The sequence below is a fragment of the Chanodichthys erythropterus genome, chromosome 15 (assembly GCF_024489055.1).
Source record: "Chanodichthys erythropterus isolate Z2021 chromosome 15, ASM2448905v1, whole genome shotgun sequence".
NCBI classification, from domain to species: Eukaryota; Metazoa; Chordata; class Actinopteri; order Cypriniformes; family Xenocyprididae; genus Chanodichthys; species Chanodichthys erythropterus.
Genome location: NC_090235.1, coordinates 35,225,498 through 35,242,340, shown reverse-complemented (window position 1 = coordinate 35,242,340; position 16,843 = coordinate 35,225,498). Strand labels below are relative to the sequence as shown.

The 16,843-nt window shown below is 41.1% G+C and overlaps 2 protein-coding genes across 3 annotated transcripts in view; one reads left to right on the top strand and one right to left on the bottom strand.

The window, feature by feature from the left end:
- The window catches only part of ptprua (protein tyrosine phosphatase receptor type Ua), a 320,172-nt gene that overhangs the window by 181,270 nt on the left and 122,059 nt on the right, over positions 1-16,843 (bottom strand). The window lies entirely within an intron of this gene.
- LOC137037213 (zinc finger protein with KRAB and SCAN domains 7-like) lies at positions 880-5,917 on the top strand. 2 transcript variants are annotated; one of them, XR_010897266.1, is made up of 3 exons: positions 880-1,095; positions 1,241-2,378; positions 5,690-5,917. XR_010897266.1 is itself a non-coding variant. In XM_067411024.1 (2 exons), the coding sequence occupies exons 1-2, from the start codon at positions 1,764-1,766 to the stop codon at positions 5,690-5,692; spliced, it is 618 nt and encodes a 205-aa protein (XP_067267125.1). In that variant the 5' UTR covers positions 1,586-1,763; the 3' UTR covers positions 5,693-5,917. The 2 variants fall into 2 exon arrangements, 1 of the variants encoding a protein (XP_067267125.1); XM_067411024.1 differs by lacking the exon at positions 880-1,095 and having other exon boundaries at positions 1,586-2,378.

Genomic DNA, 16,843 nt, shown 5'->3' with positions numbered 1-16,843 from the left:
AGCAAAAACATTGTCTTTTTTGCAAAACAAAAAGCAAATATTCAGTTCAGCCTGTATCATCTCGGCTTTCATTCTCATTTCTCTTTCATCCTCTTTCCCTTCCTGTTTTACTCTCATGGGTTTAAACCCTGCAGGCTCACTGCCTGTGTTCTTTGGAGCTCGGAGGCGATGCAGATTTTGGCATTTACGGAGCTGCAGGCTGTTCAGGCGGCGCTTGAATAGGGAGTTGCATGAGAATGGGTGAAGATGGCAATGCCAACTGGTCAGAGATGCCCTCTGGACCCCAGCAAACAATCACAGATCTCGTTCTAGCAGTGTTCACCGAATTGTGCTGTTATGAACAGGATTTCCTTCAAAGCTCAGAGCACAATTGGACAAAACTGTCACATCTGGGCACAGACGCTGCAAGTGTCTCGGAGGAAAATATTGATCTAGGATCAGTCCTCAAATGTTTTACTCTGTGGGATGTGAAATTCATTTTGTTCGCTTCGAAAATTTTGTAGTTTGGATAACTTGATAAGCAACAAAAAACAATGTTGTGGTATGGCCATTCGTTTATCAACTATAAGTTGTATTAAATACATTTATATAGTAATAGTTTACATGGATGGACATAAACATATTTTCCTTTTTATCAAGATTTTAGGCTACAAAGTATATGCTATATGTAGCAGCTTGATTGCAGTATATCCCATTCATGTAGCTCAAATTAAAGAATGCCACTTGCAAGGTCATGGGTTCGATTCCCAGGGAATGCATGAACTATTGAAAAGTTTACCTTGAATGCAATGTAAGTTGCTTTGGATAAAAGCATCTGCCAAATGCATAAATGTAAATTTATATAAATAAATGTGAATTTGAAGGGGGGTGTGGCGAGGGGGGCGTGGTTCAGCGAAGTCTGCAGCGGGAGAGAGAGGCAGGAGACGAGCGGTTGAGTGAGTGGGTTAAATGCAAATGACGAACACCTGTTTCTTGTTTCAGTAATTGGCGTGGAGAGAGTATATAACGCCAGGAGAAACAGGAGTGGGGGAGAGAGAGAAGGACTACTGACTGCTTACCCTCTGGATGCTGGAATTGTTGGCTGGAGTTGCTTATGTTTGTATTGGACCGTTTTGTGCCTGTCTGCACACCTGTTTTTGTTATTTTTGAAAACCAAATAAAGCAGTCGGTAGTCAAGCTGACCCTGTCCTCTTCCTTCCTGACATTGAACTTTGTTACACTGGTGCCGAAACCCGGGAAGGGAGAGGAAAGCCGCCGCCATGCAATCGTCCTCCGGAACGCCATTTGCGGAGATTATCAGCAGCCTCGCGGGCCTACAACAGGAACAACATCAGGCCCTGCTGGACTTGCGGAGAGATCAGGAAAGATCTTTTCAAGTCATCGTCCAAGCCCAGCAGGAGGACCGCGAGAGGTTCCGGAGCTGGATTGACCGGGAGGTTCGACCGGAAGCCACGGAACATCGCGCTGTGCCCGCCCACCTGCCATTCAACAAAATGGGATCTGCGGACGACCCGGAGGCATTCCTGGACCTTTTTGAAAAGACGGCCGAGCTGTCAGGCTGGCCGCGGGACCCAGTGGCCGATGCGCCTGGTCCCGCTGCTCTCCGGGGAGTCCCAGATAGCGGCACAGCAGCTTCCGGTCCAGAATCTCCTGGTCTTCGACGACCTGAAGAGGGCCATCCTCCAGCGGGTCGGCCGGAGCCCTGAGGAACACCGACAGCGTTTCCGCCGCTCGAGCTGGCTGAGTCCGGCCGACCCTTCGTGATGGCCCAACAGCTCCGGGACTCCTGCCGCAAATGGCTGTTGGCTGAGGGAAGCGACGTGGAGAAGATCGTCGATCGAGTGGTGCTGGAGCAGTTTATCACTCGGCTACCGAAGAAGACAGCCGAGTGGGTCCAGTGCCACCGCCCCACGTCGCTGGACTCGGCCATCCATCTCGCGGAGGACCATATGGTGGCGTGCCCCGGGGTCGGCGAACCCCTCCCATCTGCTTCTCTCTCTCCCTCTCCATCTTCTGTCCCTCTCTCTCATCCTGTCCCTTTACCCAGGTCACGGCCGCCTGGATATCCGCGTGTCCCGCCCCGGGGGCGGGGCGGGTTTGACCAGAGCCAGTCCGGGACTCCACGTGCCCCGCCCAGGAGGGCGGGACTGGTTTCCACGGGACGGGATCCCACTCCTGTTTCTCCGCTTTCTCCACGCCAATCATTTACCCCACCCCCTGCCACTGGGGCGGCGGGGAGGTCTGGGCCGGCCTGTTGGCGTTGCGGGGACCCGGAGCATTTCATAGATAAATGCCCGGTGATGGAGGTTGGGACAATGGTTCGGGTCCCGGACGCCCCGCAGGCTGCCCCCGGTCAAGCTGGCTGGTACCAAATACCTGTGAGTATCAAGGGGGGTACCTATCAGGCTTTGGTGGATTCAGGATGTAACCAAACCTCGATCCATCAAAGCCTGATTTCATCCGGGGCATTGGATACAAGCCGCGTGGTTAAGGTGCGGTGTGTGCACGGGGATATAATGGAATATCCTGTAGTGTCAGTCATTATCCAATTCCGGGGACAAAAACATAGTGTTGAGGTGGCAGTTAATTCGCACCTCCGGCATCCGTTAATTCTGGGAACAAATTGGCCAGCATTTTCTGAATTATTGGGTTATTTATGCACGGATGCCTCTTGGGGGAAAAATGCGGTGGATGTGGAGGCGCGGGTGCAGGCGGGAGAGACTGATCGGGGACCACTGAGTGCTGCTTCAGGGGAACAGAGTGAAATCGAGAGAATAATTCTCTCGGAGCGCGATGATTTTCCCCTGGAGCAGTCTCAGGATGAGACGTTGAAACGTGCATTTGAACAGGTCCAAGTCATCGACGGTCAGCCTCTCCAGCCTGGACGTGCGCTTACCTATCCATATTTTGCAGTTGTGAAAAATAGGTTGTATCGGGTGACCCAAGATACCCAGACAAAAGAAGATACAACCCAGTTGTTAGTTCCAAAGAGCCGCCGGGAAATGCTTTTCCAGGCGGCTCATTCTAATCCTATGGCGGGACACTTAGGACAGGCAACAACACTAAATCGCCTCATGAGCCGATTTTTTTGGCCGGGCATTCATGAGAATGTGCGCAGGTGGTGCGCGTCTTGTCGTGAATGTCAGCTGGTGAATCCACCGGCCACCCCAAAAGCGCCTTTGCGCCCACTTCCATTAATGCAGGTCCCCTTCGAGAGAATTGGTATGGACCTCATCGGGCCATTAGAGCGATCATCTAGAGGACATCGCTTTGCATTAGTCATTGTGGATTATGCAACACGATATCCTGAAGCAGTGGCTCTCCGCAACATTTCTGCTAAGAGTGTTGCGGACGCACTGTTCAGTTTAATCTCCCGGGTGGGGATTCCAAAAGAAATCCTCACCGATCAAGGCACGGCGTTTATGTCACGTACGTTACGCGAACTTTATGAATTATTGGGCATTAAAACGATCCGTACCAGCGTCTTTCACCCACAAACGGACGGGCTGGTCGAACGTTTTAATCGCACGCTTAAAACCATGATTCGTAAATTCGTTCAGGAGGACGCCAAAAATTGGGATAAATGGTTAGAACCCTGTTGTTCGCTGTGCGAGAGGTCCCGCAAGCCTCCACGGGGTTTTCCCCCTTCGAGCTTCTCTATGGACGCCAGCCCCGCGGGGTTTTGGATGTTCTAAGAGAAACTTGGGAGGACGGACCATCTCAAAGTAAGAACGAAATTCAGTATGTCATGGACTTGAGAACAAAACTTCACACTTTGGGGCGGCTGTCAACGGAGAATTTGTTACAAGCCCAGGACAAACAGAGCCGGCTGTATAACAGGGGGACTAATTTACGAAAATTTACACCGGGAGAGAAAGTGCTTGTATTGCTCCCTACGTCAAGCTCTAAATTATTGGCAAAGTGGCAAGGACCATTTGAGGTCACACGGCAAATCGGAGATCTCGATTATGAGGTAATACGGTCGGATAGGAGGGGGGCACGTCAGATATATCACCTCAATCTCCTCAAAAAATGGAATGAGGCAGAGGCAGTGATGCTGGCGATGGTGATTGGTGGAGAGGATGATCTTGGGCCAGAGGCGATTTCCAAACCTCAATCTCTTGCGCTGGCTCCGGGAGGAGATCATCTCTCGCCCTCCCAGCTCACTGATCTCACTAAATTACAAGCAGAATTTGCGGACGTGTTCTCCCCCCTACCGGGCCGTACTAATCTGATTCAGCACCATATCGAGACAGAGCCGGGCGTGGTAGTTCGCAGCCGGCCGTATCGCTTGCCTGAGCACAAGAAAAAAGTGGTTCAGACAGAATTAGAGGCAATGCTTGACATGGGGGTAATAGAAGAATCCAGCAGTAACTGGGCGAGCCCGATAGTTTTAGTTCCTAAGACGGACGGCTCGGTTCGGTTCTGTGTGGATTATCGCAAGGTGAATGCTGTGTCGAAATTCGACGCGTATCCAATGCCACGGGTGGACGAACTGCTTGATCGGCTCGGTACAGCTCGTTTTTATTCGACACTGGACTTAACAAAGGGATATTGGCAGATCCCCTTGTCGCCGTTATCTAAAGAAAAAACAGCTTTCACAACGCCGTTCGGATTACACCAATTTGTCACTCTTCCGTTCGGGCTGTTCGGGGCACCGGCTACCTTTCAGCGTCTCATGGATAGGATTCTACGGCCCCATGCTGCGTATGCTGCAGCCTATTTAGATGACATAATTATATTTAGTCATGACTGGCAGCGGCATATGCAGCATTTAAGGGCCGTCCTGAGATCGCTGAGAGGAGCTGGGCTCACGGCCAACCCGAAGAAGTGTGCAATTGGGCGTGTGGAAGTAAGATATCTGGGCTTCCACTTGGGACATGGACAGGTGCGTCCCCAAATTGATAAGACTGCAGCAGTTGCGACCTGTCCGCGCCCCAAGACCAAAAAGGAGGTGAGACAGTTCCTGGGGCTGGCGGGATATTATAGGAGATTTGTTCCTAATTATTCGGACCTCACCAGCCCTTTGACTGATCTCACTAAAAAGGAGGCGCCAGATACGGTCCAGTGGACGGAGCCGTGCCAGCAGGCCTTTACCCAAGTGAAGGCTGCTTTATGTGGCGGGCCGCTATTACACTCTCCTGATTTTTCTCTCCCATTTCTGTTGCAGACAGACGCGTCGGACAGGGGGCTGGGTGCGGTCCTGTCCCAGGAGATGGAGGGGGAGGAGCGGCCGGTGCTGTACATTAGTCGGAAGCTCTCAAAGAGAGAGACTAAGTACAGCACCATAGAAAAGGAGTGTCTTGCCATCAGATGGGCCGTCCTCACCCTCCGATATTATCTCCTGTGACGGGAATTCACCCTCTGTTCGGACCACGCTCCCCTGCAGTGGCTCCACCGCATGAAGGATACCAACGCGCGGATCACTCGTTGGTATCTAGCTTTACAGCCTTTTAAGTTCAAGGTGGTCCACAGGCCGGGTGTTCAGATGGCTGTGGCCGATTTCCTCTCCAGAAATGGGGGGGGGGGGGCTGCAGGCCGGATGGCTCCCCGGCCTGAGTCGGGCGGTGGGGGTATGTGGCGAGGGGGGCGTGGTTCAGCGAAGTCTGCAGCGGGAGAGAGAGGCAGGAGACGAGCGGTTGAGTGAGTGGGTTAAATGCAAATGACGAACACCTGTTTCTTGTTTCAGTAATTGGCGTGGAGAGAGTATATAACGCCAGGAGAAACAGGAGTGGGGGAGAGAGAGAAGGACTACTGACTGCTTACCCTCTGGATGCTGGAATTGTTGGCTGGAGTTGCTTATGTTTGTATTGGACCGTTTTGTGCCTGTCTGCACACCTGTTTTTGTTATTTTTGAAAACCAAATAAAGCAGTCGGTAGTCAAGCTGACCCTGTCCTCTTCCTTCCTGACATTGAACTTTGTTACAGGGGGTTTCACCATTTTAAATAACATTAAATTTAACATATACTGTATCTCGTTCAGTCATGAAACTTACAGATGACACAGGTTTTATGTGCAGTCTGCTAGCAATTATGCAATTTACATTGCACAAGCTGATTGGCCTCTGCTGATACTGCAGCCATTGAGATTTCTTGCTGAACATTTCAATAGTCTGGATCACTGTCTGATGCAATCTGGTCCTTCAGTGCATTATGCCACGGTCATACTAGACTTTGAACATGCAAAATGTCTTCGAACATTGACACCATGCTCTGCTGTGTCTTTTTTATGAACATGAATTCAAAATATAACACATTCAAAATGTAAAAATGTACAATCTAAAAATATTGTTCTTTTAACTCAACCAAGAGGTCACAGCATGACATGTCGATATTCTACTGGTCACAACAAATTTGCAGGTCAGTCATAGTCCTATAGTTCCCCGTTTTGAAATGATGAATATAGACTATTAATACCAGCTGATATCAGAGGTGGAAAGAAATTAATTACAAATATTTTCATTACAGTTACGCTGGCCTTTGGCGTTTTAACCAGTATCTCTAATGTTATGTGTAATGTGAGTTGTGCTCATATTCTGATTTGAAATTGTAATTTTGGTAGTTCCTGAAATGGCTCATATATTACCAGAGCACTGAGCAGTTGAAGTAAATAGAAAATTCGGCTCATACAAGGATGAAGTTATTGCATTGACAAAGCAAAAACAGTGTCTAAAATACATGTGCACAATTCTACGTTGGCCCAGTAGGGCACAACACAACAAAATTAAAAAAGCAAAAATAAGTTCACAACACAATGAAATCGAGCCACAACACGACGGAATAAAGCCACAACACAACGGAATAAAGCCACAACACAACGGAAATGCTCCCGACCACTAGGGGGCTCTCAGAGCTCGGTAAAGTTAGTTTTCCTTGCCAATGTTCTGCAGTAATATCAATACCACGATTAGTTTTAACAGTATGTAGCCACCGTCTATCGACATGAAATATTATTTCAAAATCACCTACGTGCAAAATAGCTTAATATTTATACCTGGGAATTATTTGACGCGCTACAACGGTGCATGGTGAAGGGAACGTCTGCCAATTCCACCAAGTGGTTAAAACGTATAATTTGTATTCATTAAAATTACTTATAACATTTAAAAACAGACATATTCAAATTCCAAAGCTTGTCAGTCTTACCAACAGGAACTAACAAGCTTCGGAATTTGAACATGTCTGTTTTTAAATGTTAAACAAAGTCATTGTAATGAATACAAATTATACGTTTTAACCACTTGGTGGAATTGGTGGATGTTCTCTTCATCATGCGCCAAATCATTCACAAGTATAAATATGAAGCTATTTTGTGCACGTAGTTGATTTTTAATTAATATTTCATGTCGATATACAATGTTTACGTACTTAAAACTAATCGTATTGATATATTTGTAAGACTGTCGACTTTATAGAACAGTGGCAAGGAATATTAATATTACCAAGCTCTGAGAGCCCCCAAGTGGTCGGGAGCATTTCCGTTGTGTTGTGGCTTTATTCCGTTGTGTTGTGGCTTTATTCCGTTGTGTTGTGGCTTGTTTCCGTTGTGTTGTGGTTTATTTCCATTGTGTTGTGGCTTGATTCCGTTGTGTTGTGAACTTATGTTTGCTTTTTTAATTTCGTTGTGTTGTGCACTACTGGGCCACCGTACAATTCAATTGAATGGTAAATATTGCCCTCTTCAACGATGCAGTTAAACTGCAAACTTTATACAAAGCTGAAATAACCTCAACATTGACGACAACAACAAAATTAGTCATTCAGATGCACGTAAGTGTATTTTGTTACTATAGTAATGGTGGACTCCCGGCACTTTTTCTGTAGAATGAAAAAAAAGAGCATATTATTTAACATGTTAACCCGTACCTCACTTTTATTATTATTATTATTATTATTATTATTATTATTATTATTATTATTATCAGTAGTAGTATTACTGGCACAGTTCTATTCATACTGTTTTAATCGCTCATTTATTTGATCAAACCTCTCTACTTCTTTGGTTTTGCCCTTCTTAAACATTCAAATGACTTCAAAATTAGTTATAAAACAATCACTCCTGGCAACACTGATAACTAGTGTGTTTGCTTAGCCTAAAATACGACCATTTATGAGATTAATATCATGTTTTGCTCCAAAATCACTATATAACATTTGTGTTTGAAATAACTTTGCATCTGTGCTCTCATGTTGCTTCTTATCACAGAATGAGACAAAAAATATATTATTTTCTAAAATTCTATACTGTGATACAGGTTATGTCGATTAGCATTGCATTATAAATACACATCATTCTTATGACAATACCTGAGATGGCTTGAAGAACACGGATAAACACAGATAGATCATCACAATCATGTGTTTATTGTCTTCATCTTTCATCAGTCAAAACGTCTCTATTAGTATGTTATTCAGCTGTAGTAATTTCTGATTCATTTGTCCATACAAGGGATTTCCTGGAACGTCATAAATTTAAAACTTCTACAAATCTTACTTCTTGGACTTTCTGCGCAAGAGCGCTCCCTTGCTTCCAGTATGAATGAAACAGACATTACAGGACATCACCTAATTTTGGGTAAAAATAGAAGGGGAAAACTAAAGTACTGTGTAATGCCGTAACTAGAGTAGTTTTTCAGCAAACTATTAATTTACTCTTGAGTCACATTATTTTTCAGTATGTCTACTTGTACTTAAGCAAATTATTTCTTAAATAGCAATACTTTTACTTAAGTACATTTTTTTTTTCCACCACTGGCTGAGATGGACAGTTATGTCCTAACATGAAGAGGCAGGAAGCACGTGCTAGCTGTCGTTGCGTCATGTTCAAGCTCAGCTCCAGATGCAGCCAATGTGAGGCGATAACACTGTTGGATTCCATCATCGCTAGTTCTCTGATGTCGGCTTGGTGTGTCATGGCTTTTATCAGAGGCCTTTTGAAATTTATTCTGAACTTAAATATGTTTACATTGTATTTATACAAAAAAAACCTGCATGTAATTTCAGCTGTAATTAATTGTGTAAGAGCATTCATTCTTTGTTATTTCTTATTGGTTATTTACTGTCATGTGGGCACTGGTGATCACTTCCATTTTCTTTATTGTTTCCTTTGTCAGATTGTTTATTAGGAAGGGGCAAGTAGAGGGAGCCAACTTTCTGTTAACCACATTGCATTGGTTTAATCACACTTTAATAAAATCGAAAGCAAGTTAAGATCGTCAGTCTTCCTTTGTTGGAAATGACGGCCGAATGTGAATGAGTAATGAGCCATCCCACAACATAGCCGCTATGTGGCAATTGGATGCTGCTAATAACTTTTATAATTACACTGTTGATAATATGTAATATTTTTTATGTAAGTACATAGTAGTTAAAGACACCAAATATAAAGTGTGACTGAATTAATATTTAAACGTTCACAAAATCCACTCTTTAATATGAGCTCATTAAACCTGCAAGTTAAAAAAATATTTATAAAAGAACTAGAAAGCACAGATTCTGACGGTTACATATGCTGCATCTACACAAATTAGTTATTATGCTTATTAATGCTGAAATTGTCCCTTTATTATGTGGAATTGTCAAAATCATAGAACAGAGAGAAAAAAAAGAATGAATTCCACATAAACATTTTAAGCTTAATTAACCTGTTAACTGTCAGTGCCCCAGTAGTTGTGCATGAAAAAAACAGAAAAGCGAATCTGCACACGAAACAGAGAGAGAGAGAGAGAGAGAGAGAGCAAACATTTCAGCTCATCTTGGACTATGTTCAGCTAAAAGCTAAGAAGCTTAAAAATTAGTCAACAACTTTTATACATGTCATTTATAATTGGAGATACCAGGTGATAACCTAAATCATCTGGATAGATTAATTGATTATACAATAACTGATTAATTGACAATTAAAGTAGTCTTGGAGGAGTCTTACAAACACCAGCATCATCATCATCATCAAAAAAAATAAAAAATAATTTAATTTAATTTAATTTAATTTAATTTAATTTAATTTAATTTAATTTAATTTAATTTAATTTAATTTAATTTAATTTAATCAAAGACTCGAAGAGATGTCTCTAACAAAATTGTAAAGATTTAACTTTGTAGAGATACATGTAAATCCTTAACTGGTCATTTGTGAAAATGAAACTCAATTAGATAATGACAAGATATTGTAATTGGATTTAATTTTATTGTTTGTTTTGATAAAATGTTTACAGTAAATCTGGGTCTATTCCGTCCAGTTCAATGATGGAAAAAAGGTTGTTTTAATTAATTACAATAAAAATGGCATATATATTTGACAAATGTTTAGTGTTTGTGTCTCGTTTGTAAGTAATCAAGAGTCTAGTGTTTAGTGTATATCTCCCTTCATTTGAATATATTTGTTCAGACCTTTTTACACATTTAGACTATATCAGTAGTTTAAAGTTGGGCGATACTTTGATCTTCACATGAATTATTTATGAAGCAAAACTCATATAAGATCCCTAAAGTCCTTACAAGATTTTGTTTAAACTTTAACTGGAATAAATATTTTTTTAACATGATTAGCCTGTGGTTTCATGCATACTTTATTAACATGTTCTTTTGAAAGTGAATAAAAGTAAATACATTTTTATTTTGCTATTTTTGAAAGTAAATAAAATATTTATTAAAATTAGTAATAAATTAGTAATTAGTCTTTTTAACACTATTGGAAAAGTTCTGAAAGCCCTGAAAACATGAAGTCACTCAATAGAGTATACAGTTTGTACAGTATCAAAACCATTGCGCCTAAGGAGAGACTCCGTAAACCACATTTATCAATGTGTGTGTGTGTGTGTGTGTGTGTGTGTGTGTGTGTGTGTGTGTGTGTGTGTGTGTGTGTGTGTGTGTGTGTGTGTGTGTGTGTGTGCCTGTGCACACATTTTTGTGATTTATAAGGACACAAATTTGTATAATGACATGGGTATTACACTGGTATTACGACATAAACATGAAATATGAGGACATTTCATGAGTCCTTTTTCTGTGATGGGTAGGTTTAGGAGTAGGGGTAGTGTAGGGGGATAGAATGTACAGTTTGTACAGTATAAAAACCATTACGCCTATGGAATGTCCAAAATGTGTGTGTGTGTGTGTAATGGTATATTTTGAGAGATATCAGTCTGAAGCTTTAAAATGCTGCATGTCCTCTTCCATAAAGCAAATCAATAGAGTATTAGCAGCTCAGAGCCAACTGAGTGTCTCTGTCTCCCTGAGGGAAATCCAGCTCTGTTTTAACTGGTGACTGTTGCAGACTCACTTTCTAACACTTTCCCTGGACACCTGCGATACTCTTCAAAGAGGTGAGAATGTGTGTAAGAGAAGAGGTAAGGAAAAAATGACAGGCATTAAGGGTTGAAACAAGATGAGAACACTGAAATCACAATACATGCCACATTGATATGGCAAATCTCGGTTGCGAGGAAGCCACAGTACAATAATGCCAAGCTAATTTTGCCGGCTATAGTCAAGCTACCCTTTTGAATAAGAAATATGAAGCCTGGTACAATGTGTGATTTGGTGTTTCATGGTTGTTGCTTGTCAGGTTGTGCCGTATGATATGACCCCGGTGCCTGCCTTGGGTAAAAGCCTACTGTGCAACATCACATGTTATTTATGTCAAAGTTTACAATATCCATCTCAGTTAGGACAAACGGTCATGACTGACAGTGTTTGAGTATGGAATAAATTAGGGCTGGGTAAAACAAGACTTCTCAGTAATCAGAACAGATTTAATTTCATTTAACAATAATTGTAACATGCAGAGAGTGAAAGATAATGATTTATCTATGTTATAAATCATGCAGGAAAGCTGCAACTGAAGGCCTCTCCTTCGTTCTCGATCTCTCACACAGAGATTCAGTGAGATTGCTTTCTGTATCAGTCCCATCACATAAGAGAAAGCTAGACTTTTAAGCTTGCTGGAGGGAGAGAAAAGGTAAAAGCGTAGAACAAAGCAAGCAGGTAGAGTTGGAGTGATTGTCTTTAACGGCAACCGTCTGAAGCAGATGAGGGGAACGTATACCGCAGATTCACTCTTTCATCTCTGAATAAACACCACCAATAAATAAACAGCTGAAGAGCACGAGGCTGAGTGATCCGTTCAGTATCAGCGCGCCCTCACAGGCGCAGCATTCCTGAACCTCTATAATCCACAAACCCACAGAGACATCTCCACAACAAAGCCCTCCGGCACAGATATAATCACACATGAATTAAGAAATCAAATTAATGAGCCAAATTAAAAGAACCTTTCACACAAAGCGATTGTTATCTTACGGTCTAAATGCCAGCAACATGAAGTGGGACCATCAACATATATATGCAGTGTATATTATATATATATATATATATATATATATATATATATATATATATATATATATATATATATATATATATATATATATATATATATATATATATATATAATAGGCTTGGGAGGGTTACTTTTAAAATTTATTCCGTTACAGTTACAGATTACTTCATCATAAAAGTATTCAGTAACATAATCCAGGTACCACAATATGAAAATAATGTAATCTGATTACTTTTGACTTCAAGGTCACATAGAAAGAAAGAAAGAAAGAAAGAAAGAAAGAAAGAAAGAAAGAAAGAAAGAAAGAAAGAAAGAAAGAAAGAAAGAAAGAAAGAAAGAAAGAAAGAAAGAAAGAAAGAAAGAAAATTGGGGGGGTCAACTTTACTACAAATAAATTGCATTTTTAAATTTAATTTTAATTATTTCTTCTCAATTTCTGCAAGTTTTTAAATGTTACACGTTCTACACTTTTGAATGGGTCTCAACAATAAAAATATTTTACAAATCTGATAAATGATCTATTGCAATATTATTATCGTTGTTGTTGTTTAGAGCTTAAAAATATAAAAGTGACATAAAATCATAAACAAACTGAACAAGCTCAGATCAAACATTTCTGCTCATGTTTGTTGTGCTTCAATTTTAATGTTTAGCATTTTGGTTACTTTTACTGTATGTACTTTTACTTTTACTTTTAAAACCTATTAAAACTAAGCAATCATGTCTCATTTCCACAACTTGGGAATACACAGCCCTGAATATTATATATATATATATATACACACTTAAAGGGCTATTTAGACATCTAGTGGCTACAGTATGGTATTACGGATTATTTTTTAGTCCTTTGATAAAGAAAGTGTTTTCGTAGCTGGACGGCAGAGTTTGCACTGAGTTTGCATTTTCTTCTTTGAAAACAAAATAGCAGCAAAATTTCCATGAATTCAAAGCATTTTCCCCAAATCATTTCAACTAGCAGCAGTGATTCAATATGAGTCTGAGGAGATTGTAGACAGGTGGTATTTGCACATGCACCAGCAGGTGGCTCACGTGAGTCATCACCGGCAACAGAACCAGGAAATAGGGTATATGTTGAATGTCACATGACCAAACCAGAAAAATGGTCTCATTGCATCCGCTTGTCAGAGAAAGTGTTAACAGCAGTATGAACTGATGGCATATCTATGGACTTTTAAGGTGATAAGTGAATCTGCCTAGTTCACATTGTTATAGGTGTTTTATTCTATTAAATATCTAAACGTTAGTGTGAAGAAGAAAAATTAAAAAAGCTTTTAAATATCAATCTGCATAAGCAGGGGAGATCAGTTATGCTCATCTTTGCTCGCTCATTTAAAGTTATCTTGAATAAAACAGCTAATTTTTCATGAAGCGCATACAAAAACCTAAATTGGAAGCGATCTAATCTGTTTTACAGAAAACGGAAGTGCATAACCTCTATACTGTACAATCAAGCAGCGCTTAATATGTGTTATTAAGGAAAAATATTGATTTATATAGTTTTAAATTAAACAAATGTAATCCTAATGGCATCCCTCCTTTTTTCAAAATGTAACTGTAACGAATTACAGTTACTGGATTTTTGTATCCTGATTACATAACGCCATTACATGTATTCCTATACTCCCCAACCCTGTATATATATATATATATATATATATATATAGATATATATATATATATATATATATATATATATACAGTGGGTACGGAAAGTCAGACCCCCTTAACCCTTTAACGAGTACGATCACACCAGTGTGATCAGTCTTGGCTGGCCGCAGGAGCGTACGATCACAGCGGTGTGATTAGAACGTTCAGTGCATTACGTGATCAACTGCCAAATTCAAATGTGCGTGCGCGCTTTAACTGGTGCTAAACCAGAGACGGACACGCGCAGCGCTTTTCATATATCACATATATGCAGTGTTTTCAATCAAATAATGTTCATTTCAGGTTTCAGACATTTAAATACACATGAGTACTAACAAAACAATATATTTAGAGTTAGTAAAATACACAATGATGTCTATAGAAGCGGAAATAACAACCCTTTCCATTATAACTTGACAAGTATAACTTTAATTCATATCAGATACACATTGTGAAAGTAACTTACAAGCTTACTCTATTCTTCCTCAGTTCACTGGCACACTTACTTTCATGTATTTCGGGAGAAGTGGATAAATTCATGGCTTGTAAATCCAACAGATCCGATTCTCTGTGCGGTGCAAACTAACATGGCGGCGCCCATCGCTCATATGGCTCAACTAACGCGATCGTTATAAAGGTGTTTAAACAGCAAAACACATCCACTTGCACATATTTGGCAATCGAATATTAGATATTTCATGCTATAGTTAACAAATTTGTGAATATTTTGAATAAAAAAGGAAAAATTAAATGAAAGCAGATCATCATTCATACAGTGCTGCGGTGTGTCACATAACAAGCAATGACGCGTCACCATGGAAACCATAAAGTGATACGTTCTAAATAACGGTCGCCTTAAAAAAAACTCACGCTGGGGGGGCAGACAGAATATTTGAAACTTACGTGCGAAAGGGTTAAATTTTTCACTCTTTGTTATATTGCAGCCTTTTTTGCTAAAATAATTTAAGGTTATTTTTTTTCCCTCATATATTTAACTTAGGTGCTGTCCATTTCTTCTGAACATCCTTGAGATTGTTCTACACCTTCATTTGAGTTCAGCTGTGTTTGATTATACTGATTGGACTTGATTAGGAAAGCCACATACCTGTCTATATAAGACCTTACAGCTCACAGTGCATGTCAGAGCAAATGAGAATCATGAGGTCAAAGGAACTGCCTGAAGAGCTCAGAGACAGAATTGTGGCAAGGCACAGATCTGGCCAAGGTTACAAAAATAATTCTGCTGCACTTAAGGTTCCTAAGAGCACAGTGGTCTCCATAATCCTTAAATGGAAGACGTTTGGGACAACCAGAACCCTTCCTAGAGCTGGCCGTCCGGCCAAACTGAGCTATCTGGGGAGAAGAGCCTTGGTGAGAGAGGTAAAGAAGAACCCAAAGATCACTTTGGCTGAGCTCCAGAGATGCAGTCGGGAGATGGGAGAAAGTTGTAGAAAGTCAACTATCACTGCAGCCCTCCACCAGATGGCGCTTTATGGCAGAGTGGCCCGACAGAAGCCTGCAGTGCAAGACACATGAAAAAACACCTGAAGGACTCCAAGATGGTAAGAAATAAGATTCTCTGGTCTGATGAGACCAAGATAGAACTTTTTGGCCTTAATTCTAAGTGGTATGTGTGGAGAAAACTAGGCACTGCTCATCACCTGTCCAATACAGTCCCAACAGTGAAGCATGGTGGTGGCAGCATCATGCTGTGGGGGTGTTTTTCAGCTGCAGGGACAGGACGACTGGTTGCAATCGAGGGAAAGATGAATGCGGCCAAGTACAGGGATATCCTGGATGAAAACCTTCTCCAGAGTGCTCAGGACCTCAGACTGGGCCGAAGGTTTAACTTCCAACAAGACAATAAGCACACAGCTAAAATAACGAAGGGTGGCTTCACAACAACTCCGTGACTGTTCTTGAATGGCCCAGCCAGAGCCCTGACTTAAACCCAATTGAGCATCTCTGGAGAGACCCAAAAATGGCTGTCCACCAACGTTTACCATCCAACCTGACAGAACTGGAGAGGATCTGCAAGGAGGAATGGCAGAGGATCCCCAAATCCAGGTGTGAAAAACTTGTTGCATCTTTCCCAAAAAGACTCATGGCTGTATTAGATCAAAAGGGTGCTTCTACTAAATACTGAGCAAATGGTTTGAATACTTAGGACCATGTGATATTTCAGTTTTTCTTTTTTAATAAATCTGCAAAAATGTCAACAATTATGTGTTTTTCTGTCAATATGGGGTGCTGTGTGTACATTAATGAGGGAAAAAAATGAACTTTAATGATTTTAGCAAATGGCTGCAATATAACAAAGAGTGAAAAATTTAAGGGAGTCTGAATACTTTCCGTACCCACTGTATATATACACACACAGTATATCCGCTATTTTTCACTAAGCAAAAACTTTAAGGTTATGCAATATCCACTTTTGAAACCAATTTGAAAATACTCTGAACAAAATGCAAAACGATTGAACTGCTACCCATGCATGGATTTCAGTGTTAGCAGCTTAGATTGTGAACTCTTGTGTCACAAATGACTGTCATCAAGCTCCTACTTATATCTTTGTATAAGAACGGAGTGGATGTGTTATAGTTTTATGCTTTGAGGAAATGTATGTGTGAAGGGTTTTTTGTTTTGTTTGTTTGTTTCTTTCCGTCTCCACCACACGGTCAGTCAAGTTAGTTTGCTTGTCTCTCCCAAGTGAGAATGTATGACTGTTCACACTTAAAGACCCGTGTACAGAAATTGAAACGAATCAAAGACAAATGGTCACACCAATTGCAAAATTAATATCTGTCGGTTGAATAAAAAGCAAATTCAAGTCGG